General features: G+C 40.4%; 1 protein-coding gene across 11 annotated transcripts in view; it reads right to left on the bottom strand.

The window, feature by feature from the left end:
• Positions 1 to 13,051, bottom strand: part of SAP130 (Sin3A associated protein 130) — a 96,413-nt gene that overhangs the window by 18,691 nt on the left and 64,671 nt on the right. For all 11 annotated transcript variants that reach the window (XM_021076320.1, XM_021076323.1, XM_021076322.1 and 8 more), the window contains one exon: positions 2,407 to 2,765. In XM_021076320.1, the coding sequence (XP_020931979.1) occupies positions 2,407 to 2,765 (359 nt within the window). The remainder of the gene's footprint in view (positions 1 to 2,406; positions 2,766 to 13,051) is intronic.

Here is a 13,051-nt window from a genome sequence, read left to right as displayed (position 1 = left end):
TCTATTTGCAACTTAATTTTCTTCCAAAAGCTAGGCTCACAGATCCAACTGCCTACCTGATGTGTCCATCTGAGGTCTAACAGAGGCCTCCCACTCACCACAGCAAAAACCAACTCCTAACCTCTCCCTATACAACAGAGTCCCTGCACCCTCTCCTGTCTCAGCAAGCGGCACCTCTATGTTTCCAGTTACTACGACCAAAACCTTTATCGTTGCCTCTGACGCCAGTCTCTCACTTACAACATCCAATCTTTGAAGAAGTCCTCTCCGTTCCACACCAACAGTCTATCTAGACTGTCACCACTTCATACCACGTGACTGCTACCCTGGTTGAAACCTTCACTGCCTCCTGAAATTAATGCACCAGCCTCTGAACATGTCCCCCTAAGGTGACCCTTGTTCCCACAGTCTTTCCCCACAGGGCAGCGACTGGTCTGTTATAACTGAGCTCAACTCCCTTCTCTGCTCAGAACCCGTCTAATAGCTCCCCACCGCCCTTAGCAAAGTCAAAGTCCTTACAGAGGTCCAAGGCTCTCACAATCCTGACCTGTTTCTCCCACTGCCCTTACTCACTCAGCTCATCTAACACTGCCTCTTTGCTATTCTTTGAGCACGCGAGGCATGTTCCTATCTTTGGCTTTTACATTTACTGCTCTCTTGGTCTGAACTGCTTTTTATCTATATATCCTCGTGGCCAGCATTTCATCTCTTTAATGTCTCTACTCAGAGACCATTTCCTCAAGTAAGGCCTTCCCTTTAAAACACTTTTAAAAATCACAGCTCTAGCCCTAATTTTCCCTTATACTTTGTCCCTGCTTTATTTTACTGTCTATTGTCCTTGCTATAATGTAAGCTCTAAGAGGATGGCGACGTGCTTGTTTTGAACAAGCTTGTATCGTGCATGTCTGGTGCCACGCCCTTCACAGTGTGAGGAATGACTACTGCCAGCCTCCTGGTACAGAAGGGTAAGAGGAACTATCCAGAACAATGAGAGAGATGGACAGCAAGATCGAGACTATTTTATTTCCCCTCCAGGGTTTATGCACGTCTTTCAACGGAATTGCTGAGGCTAAACATGGGTACCACGGAAGGGTACTTCATGGTATGATTAATGACAATAAATAAGGAAATAAATACATAGCAGGTTTCCTTTTCAGGGCTGCACTTGTGGTACATGGAAGTTCCCAGGCTAGGGATCAAACTGGAGCTGCACCTGCCGGTCTACACCACAGCCACAACAACACGGGATCCAAGCAACGTGGGAAACCTTGTGGATACTAGCTGGATTCTTAACCCACTGAGCCACAATGGGAACTCGTTTTTTCTTCTTTTTTTCTGTGGCAGGTTTAACAGCTGTAGACATAGCATGGCCACACCTCTTAACTAAAAGGACAGCAAGAGATGGGGGCCGTCATGCCAAAATGGTAAGAGGGTGATATGTGGTAACTACAGCACCAAGTTACTTACTTTCCACTTTGGTTTTGTCTGTGTTTCATCAGTATCATACACTGAATGTTACATTCATAGTCAGGAAAAATTAAGATTCCATAATAAATTGTTAAAAAAACAGAAAACAAAACAAATGAAAAGAAAACCTCCAAAGTGACCTGCCTTTTACAAACTAAAAGTTTAGAGCTAGGAAGAAAGAAAAGGGGTAATGGTAGTTAAATCTTAGTTTTAAGATTTAACTAATCACAAATAAGTTTAGAACTATTTTCAACAATACAAATTTTACTTTATTGCACATACATGGCAACAAAAATTGTCAGGGGATAAATTGTAAATTACTTACCCCTCTGCTATAATCACATTGTGATCCCTTTTTACATGGCAGTATTTTCTTTTCCTTTTTCTTTTTTTTGTCTTTTTAGGGCCATGCCTGCGGCATATGAAGGTTCCCAGGCTAGGGGTCTAGTCGGAGCTGCAGCTGCTGGCCTACACCACAGTCATATAGCAATGCCAGATCTGAGCTGTGTCTGCAACCTACACCACAGCTCACGGCAATGCTGGATCCTTAACCCACTGAGTGAGGCCAGGGATCAAACCCACAACCTCATGGTTCCTAGTCAGATTCGTTTCTGCTGTGCCGCAACGGGAACTCCAACATGGCAACATTTTCTTAATGAGTACAAGAGGCTATGCGTAAAGATATTCTTAGGGAAATAATAATCTTTTTCATGATTTTGGTAAGAAAATTAATTATAAAAGGGCAGCAAAATGGTTTTAGTTTTCAAAAGGCACTTTATGCTTCTTCTATTTATTAAAAACTAATAAAATACAAGTATAAAATGGGCATCAAGGAGTCAGGCTTCCTGCCTGAGGGTCACACAAGAGTTTGGACTCAGGAGATTTAGAGAATGGGGAAGAAGCAATTGCCAATTAAGAGTATTCTGATAATGAACTTACCGGAAACCGGTCTCATGATGTCCATTGGTTCCACTTCTTCTTTAACTTTTATTTCAGGAACAGGAGGGCCCAAAACGGAGGAGAGACTGCCACCTACTGCTGCTGATGGTGGAGGGGCAGCTGCAATGGTAGTGATGGGTGGAGTGATGGGAACTGCTCCAGGAATGGTTGGAAGGGCGACGGCTGGTTGTGATGGGGGGCTAGCTGCTGTAATCATGGTTGGAATGGTTGGTGGAGGCTGCTGGGCGGTGGGTGGGACTGCGATGGTGGGCTGATCAGTATTTTGATTGGATATGGTCTCCATTGACACAGTGACTGGAGTGGCCATAGATACATGGATTTCTGACTTGGGTTTGGCACTGAAATACAAAAGCAAAGATGATGTAGAAAGCAAGAACAAACTTTGGAGCATCACAGAAAATTAGTTATTTGTGCAATTGTTTTTGTACAACAAACAGCACAACTAAAACTCTATTCCTTGATTTAACTAAATTAAATAATTAATTTATTTTTTGCTTTTTAGGGCCACACCTGTGGCATACAGAGGTTCCCAGGTTAGGGGTCGAACTTGGAGCTGCAGCTGCCAGCCTATGCCACAGCCACAGCAATGTGGGATCTGAGCCGCGTCTGTGACCTACACCACAGCTCATGGAAATGCCAGATCCTTAACCCATTAAGCAAGGCCAGGGATCGAACCCACAACCTCATGGTTCCTAGTTGGCTTCATTTCCGCTGCACCACAATGGGAACTCCATAATCCTTGATTTTAAAAATGAACTTAAAGGTAACTTTGAAAAGGAATTCAAGTTTTAAAATTATCTCCACCTTGGAGTTCCTGTTGTGGTGCAGTGAAAACAAATCTGACCAGGAACCATGAGGATGGGGGTTCAATCCCTGGCCTCACCCAGTAGATTAAGGATCCGGCATTGTCGTGAGCTGTGGTGTAGGTTGCAGATGTGGCTCGGATCATGCCTTGCTGTGGCTGTGGTGTAGGCCAGCAGCTATAGCTCTGATTTGACCCCTAGCCTGGGAACCCCCATACCGAAGGTGTGGCCCTAAAAAGAAAAAAAAAATTAAAGAAAAAAAAATTATCTCCACCGTGACCCATTCCAATCAAGTTTTCATAAGGTGGTAATGGATTTAACTTATAAAACAAAGAACATTTTATTATTATTATTATTTTTTTTGTCTTTTTGCCATTTCTTGGGCCGCTCCTGCGGCATATGGAGGTTCCCGGGCTAGGGGTCGAATCGGAGCTGTAGCTGCCAGCCTACGCCAGAGCCACAGCAACGCAGGATCCGACCTGCGTCTGTGACCTACACCACAGCTCACGGCAACGCCAGAACATGACCCACTGAGCAAGGGCAGGGACGAACCCGCAACCTCATGGTTCCTAGTCGGATTTGTTAACCACTGCGCCACGACGGGACTCCACAAAGAACATTTTAAAGGAATAAATCAAACCACATCAATGAAAGACAACCAAGTTTCATTACAGTGTACTTTTTTCCTCCAAGAATTCCTTAATTCATGTTGCCTGAGGCGTTTTTAAAAAATAACAATTGTACTCCTACTTCATATGTAGTTTCTTGTAAACTTATTTTATAACTTCATCTACTTCACACGTCCAGCCCTTTACCCAAGGACACCATTCTTATAACTTTCCAGCATGTTTTACCAAAGATACTCCAGATATCTAAAGTAACTACAGTGTTCTGAAATACTTATTTTGGACTTTCACTGTGACCAAAGCATAACTACACATCATTATTTCTGCAACAGCTCAGATTATAGCCCTACGTGCTATGGCTAAAGCCAAAAAAGAAAAGATAAAAGTACATTCTTTTTTTTTCTGCCTTTTTAGGGCCATACCTATGGCATATGGAAGTTTCCAGGCTAGTGGCAGAATTGGAGCTGTAGCTGCTGGCCAACGGCACAGCCACAGCAACTTGGGACCAGAGCTGTGTCTGCGATCTACACCACAGCTCACCATGGCAACGCCAGTTCCTTAACCCACTGAGTGAGGCCAGGAAGCCAGTTTATATAAGAGACCTGAGCGTTCATGGATTTTGACATTTGCAGTGGCCTACCTTAGTCACGGAACCAATGCCCTTCGGATACTGAGGGATGACTACTGTAGGACTCCACTTATATGAAGTACCTAGAATAGTCCAATTCATTAAAAAAGCAAGCAAAACAGTGATTTCCAGGGGCTGAGGTGAGGAACAATGTTGTATAATGGGTATACAGTTGCAATTTTGCAAGATGAAAAATCGGAGATCAGTTGTGCAACCGTATGGATGTACTTAATACCACTAAAATGCGTAATTAAAAAATGGTTAAGATGGTTAAAAAACCCAAAACATGTATCTAATTAAGGAATTATATTCAGACTATGTAAACACCTCTGTAAACTCAACACTAAGGAAACAATCCCATTAGAAAATGGGCTCAACACATGCATGATGAAAATATTCTTTGCTAAAGAGAATATTCAGATGGCTAATAACCACACAAAATGATGCTCAACACGATTAGCTATTAGAAATATGCAAAGTAAAGCTTCGATGATATACGACCACACACATATCAGAATGGTGAAAATATACATCCTTTTTTTGCTTTTTAGGGCTGCACCTGCAGCATATGGAGGTTCCCAGGCTAGGGCCTGAATTTGAGCTGCTACACCACAGCCACAGCCACAGCAATGTGGAATCTGAGCTGCGTCTGCGACCCACACCAAAGCTCACAGCAACACTGGGCCCTTAACCCACTGAGAATGGCCAGGGATCGAACCCATATCCTCATGGATCCTAGATGGGTTTGTTAACTGATGAGCCACGAAGGGAACTCCTTTTTTCTTTTTCTTTCTTTGTTTTTTTAGAATGGTAAAAAAAAAATATATCCTATGATATCAAGCATAGGAAAGAATATGAGTATCTACAAAAAACTTCTTAGAACTAATAAATGAGTTAAGCAAGGTTATATAATAAACAGATCTCACGTGTTGCAGCTATGAATTTAAAATGGTACAGTCACTCTGGAAAATAGTCTGGTGGTTTCTGACAAAATTTAAAAAATATTGGAGTTCTCTTGTGGTGTGGTGGGTTAAGGATCAGGTGTTGTCACTGGAGCAGCCTGGGTCGCTGCTCTGGCATGGGGTTTGATCCCTGGCCAGGGAACTACCTCCCACATGCTAAAGATGTGCCCACCTCAAAAAAAAAAAATAAATAAATATATATATTTTTGGTCTTTTCTAGGGCCGCTCCCATGGCATATGGATGTTCCCAGGCTAGGGGTCGAGTTGGAGCTGTAGCCACCGGTCTACACCAGAGCCACAGCAACACAGGATCCGAGCCACGTCTGTGACCTACACCACAGCTCATGGCAATGTTGGATCCTTAACCCACTAAGCAAGGCCAGGGATCGAACCCGAAACCTCATGGTTCCTAGTCGGATTCGTTAACCACTGAGCCACGATGGAAACTCCCAAAATAAATAAATTTAAAAAATACAATGTACAGTATAATGCAGCGACTACACTCTTGGGATTTTTATCCTAGAGAAATGAAATGTGTGTTTATCCAGAACTCTGCAGATGAATGTTTAGAGCAGCTTTATTTGTAATAGCCCCAAACTAGAAACAACCCCAATGTACTTCAGTGAGCAAACAGACAAATAAATTCTGGTATATCCATATTTTTTTTCCTTTTAGGGCCACACCTGTGGCATATGGAAGTTACCAGACTAGAGGTCAAATCACAGCTGTAGCTGCCTGCTTATACCAAAGTGGCAGCAACACGGTATGCAAGCTGTGCCTGCAACCTACACCCCTACAAATCTATTCATGTGATAAAATTTCAAAGTAGTATACACCAAAAGAAAAAAAAGTACATTATACAAACTGGTGACATTTTAATACCATCTGTAGTTAAGTCAACAGTATTGTACCAATGCCAATTCTTTCATTTTGAAAATATACTAGTTTTACATGTAAAATGTAATCATTTGGGGAAGCTGGATAAAGGGTACATGATAACTTTATTATTTTTGCAGCTTCTTGCAAGTCTTAAATTATTTCAAAATAAGTATTTTAAAAATAAAAAATTCTTACCAGAGGTAAGAATTATCCTGGAATTAAAGAGAATCAAAAGATGAAGTAACCAGAGACATCAGCAAAAACACAAGATCTCTGAAAACTCCCTTTCATAAAAGCAACAAAAAAATTGCCCCCCCAAAAAAGAATGAAAAAAAAGTCAAACAACAACTTTTTCTGAACACAGAAATTAATCAAAGGCTATCAACAATCTGGCAAAATTATTCCAGAAAACAGACTGAATCTTGGTAAGAACAGTAAATTTTGCGGTGTTTTAACCTGCACTATTTCCATTCTTTCATCTCCAATTCCACACTCCAACAGTCCTCTTATCAGCCAACACCACATCCCAGTGAAAACCAGCAGCCTGACAGCTACCAGAGGGGTCATAACCACTACAAACCTTCCTCGCCAAAGAATGACCATCATAGGACCTGTTTGGTCATTATCATATGTAAGACTGACTTATTTGACCTGACTTGGAGCTTATCAGCACAAACATCCTTTTCCCGAGGGGTGTTTCTGGAAAAAATTAGAGGCAATCAGTCAGGTTCTCTGCTGACAACAGGGCAGACAATGAGCTAGCTAAAATACTTGAAAGGTGATATCCACCAGGGCTGTGAAAAGCTCTGACGTAGCACTTCTGGCAGTCTAGGAATCAACACGAATACACAGGACTGTCTGCATACCCATCCAGGGCTGTGGAATTCCACACTCCAACAGCCTAGGGAAGAACTCAAAGGGCCTAGGGAAGAACTCAAGGGCCCTAAGCACTCAACTCTGGCTGACTGTGAGACTGTGCACACAGGAAGAGTGGGCTAGGGCAGAGCTGTAAAGTGCCTGAGTGTTTCTGGGGTACCCAAGACATACCCAGTGCAACACCTACAGGCAAACACCTACAGTGCCTTATTAGTTCCAAGGATTAAAGAAATTTGTTCTTTCATCAGCTGACTATACAGTTAACCAAGTGGAGATTTCAGTGGTTGTACTAGACAAACACACAGGTTTAAAAGAATTAGTTCAGAAAAGTTACTAAACCACCACAACTACAACAAGGAGCAAAAGTAAAGCCAGGGAGGGGTGGGAATCAGGTTTTCAGCGCTGCCAGATTATGCTGTTTAAACAGTTTTCGACAACAAATTCTGAGGTATGTATGTAAAGAGACAAGAAAGGACTGTTCAAACACAGAGGAAAAAAAGTAATAAAACTATCACTGAGGAAGCACAGATGTTAGACTTGCTAGTCAATTTAACTTAGCTATTTTAAATAAATCCCAAAAATTAGATTATGGTTAAAGAATGGCATGAAAACATCTCTATAAATTCAGAATATAAATAGAAATTATAAAAAATTCCAAACAGAAATTCTGCAGTTGAAAAGTATAAAAGCTTAAAGGAAAAATACTAGAGTGTTTTCAAAAGCACATTTTGGCAGGCATAAGGGAGTCAACAAACTTGAAGACAGGTCAACTGAGATTATCCAGTCTGAGAAATGAGGGGGTGGGGGAAGAAGCAGGGAAAACAAACAGCTTCAAGGATCTTTGAACAGTAATAAACGTATCTAATATATGCATAATGGGAATCCCAGAAAAGAAGGCGAGAGAGGGGCAGAAAAGATATGTGAAGAAATAATGTCCCAAATCTCCCCAAATTTGATGAAAAGCATCTATACAGGTATCCTCTGCTTGCTGCAAGTTTGTTTTATGTCACTTCGTTTTTGCAAATGATCTACATTAGTACCTGTTTTCACTAACCAAAAGAAATCCCAAGAGGATTTTTGCTTTTATGAAAAAAGCTAACAGAAGCGTTCAGTATTTGTTTTGAAGTGTGCTGTTTTTAGAGGCACTGCACCTCAAGCAGTGAAAGTGGCACTGCCAAGCTCCTTCTGAGAACTACACTCAGCATCCTAGATTGAAGCTGCCACAGCCTTGGACTGTGGGTGCATCTGTGTTTTATCTTGATGTATTTTGTGCATCCCTTAGCAAAATGTGTCCTAACTTCTTCACTTTGTGCCATTTCAGTTTGCAAAAGGTTTTATAGAACACTCTACTTTTGGATAGTGGGGGAAAGCTACATATCTAAAAGTTCAATTTCCCCAAGCAGGATAAATTGAAAGAAACACATACCAATACACATTATAATCAAAATGCACAAGGAAGTATTTAAAAGTCAAACTCTGTAATTTAATTGCACTAAACGGGTAATATATGAGCAAAATTGTAAAACAGTTAAATCTGGTTGAATAGTATTATTTTCTCTATTTTTCTCTACATTCATAGATTTTCATATTAAGAACTTAAAGAGAAAATGCTGTAAGGTAAAACTGAAGATATCACCTAGAAAGAAAAGAATTATTTCCAATTTAAAATTCTCCCAGCCATTATATCATTTAAGAGTATGGGTAGGACTTCTGTTTATGGAAAGATGGCATACCTTTCCTATTCCTCTTGCTAATAAGTATAGTTAAGAATCACTATTATTACACATAAAATAAAAGGCTGCTGAAGATGATGAGAAGACAGACTGGCTGGAATCGCAGGACACTGGGAATGACCAGCACTGACATTCTTTTTTGCCTCCCTGATCCCAGACTGAGTGCTGGGGAGCTGGCCCATGGGAACGTCAAAGGGAACAGACAGAAGTCCCAAGAAAAGTCTCCCTCTAGCCAAAGAACCAAGAAAGGAGCAGCTTAGCAAGATGGAAACTTTTATACAATAATTGCTCTACTCTAGTGAAGCATCACAGAAACAACTGTGGCCCCACTCACTCCAGCAAAGGCTGTGGAGAACCTAGACTTCCACACTTTGTCAGGATGTAATGACACACCTTAATTCCCTCCCCCTCACCTCACTACTAAAGCTGTATCAACAGGGGCCAAGAAGAGAACCTGGGCTTCAACCCCCATATTGGAGGTAACGAGGCAATGCTTTCCCTTCCCCAAATGGGGCAGTTTGAGAGGAGGACTGCAAAAATAAAGCTGCATATATACTTGATCCTTGAACAACACAGGAGCTAGGGGTGAGAACCCTTGTGCAGTTGAAAATCCACATGTAACTTTACAGGCGACCTTCCATACCTGAAGTTCTACAACCAACTGCAGACCTCTATAGGCGTATAGTGTTCATATTACTCTGTAATTATTTTTAAAAATCTGTGTATAAGTGGACCCGTGCAGTTCAAACCTTTACTGTTCAAGGGCCCACAAAAATTCCTGAGTCCATAATGCCTAAAATAGGAAACCATTCCCCTAATCAAGGGCCAGGTAAATCACAAATTGAGTATGAGATGAATAATGCAGCAATTATCTAACAAGGACTTTAATAGAGAGATCTTTAAATGTTTCAATAAGCAATCACGAATTCCGGTGAAACAAAAAAATTTAAAAAGCTCAGTTAAGAAATCAAAGTTATAAAAAGAATCAAATGGAAATTATAGAACTGAAAAATATGTACTCTTTCTCTGTTACACAAGAGGTGCTCTAACAAATCCAGAGAGTAAGCCAAGAAAGAGGACGCGTACAGGCTCCAGGTGATGAGCTGCAGGGAATTCAAAAAAAGCAGCACCAGGGACAAAAGCTGGGCATCAAGCCTAGAGAGAAACCGATGCAGACTGGAGGGATGCCACCAAGAACAAGTGAAACTGACAGAAATTGGATGGGTCTACCTTTATTCAGTTTTTCTACAGGTTTGCTGGAGAGTTTGAGGATGGATTAGTGACTGGCAGAGAAATCCTAAGCAAACATGGGAAGTAGCCTTGTAGTACTATGTGACTTCTTCTCAAATTCAAGCTTTAAATTTATTTTGCTAGATTTTGGATTTACTTTCTAAGTGCACTGTTTTCTGTTTTATAATATTCCAACTTTTTTTAAATGTTTTGTCTGAATTACTATTCATGTTTCAAAAGATGTACTGAGACATCTCTTTCCTCTTGCTCTAACCCAGCCATCACCATCTCTACACAGCATCACTCTATTTCAGTATTTCACTGAATCTAAGTTGCTGACACCATACAATAGACCAATATTTTGTGTACAACTTAGAAAATATATTAATGATAGAATATTAACATGCCATCAATTTAAAGTTAAAGACTGAGTTCGGAGACACTGATAACATACGTTTGATCTTACGTGTATCATAGTATGTTTTGTATAGGTTTTTGTTTTACCTTTGTTTCCTTTTGTTCACTTCTTTCATTTCTGTCCTCTGTGCCTACACTTTTCTGTTTTGTCTTCATTTTCTGATGGTTTGTTCTAGAGCTTTACTGACTTCTGTCAATCCATCTGTCATCTCTTTATGTTTTGTTTATTTATTCTTGGAAATTTTTGGATATCACCTTTGTGTTTTCTTTCATAGAGGTGATGGTTATTTCATTAAGAAATTTATATTCACAGTCAAATATCTTGTTATAAATTTCATCTATCCCCTGTAAATTTTTTCTGGTCAGTGTTCTTAGTGAACACATTAGTATATTTAGTTGCTTCTTTCCTACTTTTAATTATCTTCACATCAATCCTTCTGTTATTACTCATCAGTGAAAGAGCTGGGCTATTTCAAAAATCAGTCATTTACTTGATTCCTTTTCCTTGGGCAGGGAGTGTGGGGAGACTGCTCTTTCAGCTGGTTGTTTTTGACAATCCAAATGCTCTCTTTTTTCAAGTGCCACAGAAACAGACTGCCTACTGCAACAAAGGCCAGACTGCATGTCTGTGTGGGCCCCTTTCCCCTGGCTTCTCTAAAGCATACTAAGCCCAGGCAAGAGTCTACAGGAGCCCCATCTCACCCAAGTTTCTGCACACACTGCTCATAAGAAATATGCTTGTACTTTACAGTGTGTCCTTCACCTTCAGGAACTAACTTTTTTCCTATCATTTAAAAAGTAACTCCATATGCTACTTTGTTCAAAACTTTTTTAAAAAACAATGGAAAATAAAGTATTACATTTATAAAATTTAATAGCTAGTGTTGGCAAGAATGTGGAGAAAATGGAAACACATGTTTTATGAGAATGTAAAAGGCAGAGTGATTGGAAGTCAGAATTTAAACTGCATGTTTACTTTGACCCATCAATTCTACTTCCAGAAATACATCCCAGAGAAATGTTTACAAAAGGGTTCAAAGATAAAGAGATTCACTGCAGTACTGTTGATCATTGTGATAAATGGAAATAGCCCAAATATTCATTAATTGAGGAATTTAAGGCACCAACACATCTGGGAAGATCACAGAGCAAAGGAATACAGTCTCCTTTTCTGCCTTTGCATTTTTATGACCTTTAAAGAGGGAGTGTCCTAAGATGTGATCCTTGTATCACTTCTATTCTTTATTTATAATCACTGTCAATGGGATCTTTTCCACTCTCATGATGTTAAAGCATATATACAATGTACCTTGGAGATAATGTAGGTGTGGTTCCAGACCACTGCAATAAAGTGAATATTGCCAGAAAGCGAGTCATACAAATTTTTTGGTTTCTCAGTGCACATAAAGTTATGTTTACACTACTATAGTCTATTAAGTGTGGATTACAGCTAAAAAACCCCCAACAGGAGTTCCTGTCATGGCTCAGTGGTTAACGTATCCAACTAGGAACCATGAGGTTGCGGGTTCGATCCCTGGCCTTGCTCAGTGGGTTAAGGATCCAGCATTGCCGTGAGCTGTGGTGTAGGTCGCAGACATGGCTTGGATCTGGTGTTGCTGTGGCTGTGGTGCAGGCCAGCGGCTACAGCTCCGATGAGACCCCTAGCCTGGGAACCTTCATATGCTACGGGAGCGGCCCTAAGAAAAAAAAAAAAAAAAAAAAAAAAAAAGACAAAACCTCCAACATACATGCCTTAATTGAAAACATACATTATTGCTGAAAAAAACAAAACAAAACCTAACCATTATCTGGGTCTTCAGGGAATCATAGCAGTGACATTAAAGATTACTAATTATAGATCACCATAACAGATACAATAATAATGAAAAATTTGAAATAGTGTGAGAATTACCAAGATGTGACACAGAGACCAAAGTGAGCAAATGCTGAAAAAACAATGGACTGACAGACTTGCTTGATGCAGGGCTGTCACAAACCTGCAATTTGCAAAAATCGCAATATCTGCAAAGTACAATAGAACAAGGAATGCCAGCACCTGCTTTAATTCCCAAAACTTAACTATCAGCACAGACCTCTATCAATTCTAGAATTGTACAAACCTCAGGATTATATATCCAACTATGTACCAAATGACATCTCCATTTGGGTGTGTCTAACCAAGTATCTCAAAATAAAATATTTAAAACCAAACTTTTTTTTTGAAGTTAATGGAAACAAGTATTTAGCAATTTTTAATATCAGAAAAAGAAAACTTTCGGACTTCCCTATGTGGCTCAGTGGTAATGACCCTAACTAGTATCCATGAGGACGCAGGTTCAATCCATGGCCCCTCTCAATGGGTTAAGGATCTGGCTTGCCATGAGCTGTGGTATAGGCCACAGACGAGGCTGAGATCTGGTGTTGCTGTGGCTGTGGCACAGGCTGGACTTGATCCCCAGCCTGGAAACTT

Source organism: Sus scrofa, chromosome 15, assembly GCF_000003025.6.
Source record: "Sus scrofa isolate TJ Tabasco breed Duroc chromosome 15, Sscrofa11.1, whole genome shotgun sequence".
Taxonomy (NCBI): domain Eukaryota; kingdom Metazoa; phylum Chordata; class Mammalia; order Artiodactyla; family Suidae; genus Sus; species Sus scrofa.
Note: the sequence above shows the minus strand (reverse complement) of the source record. Positions and strands in the feature narration are given on the sequence as shown.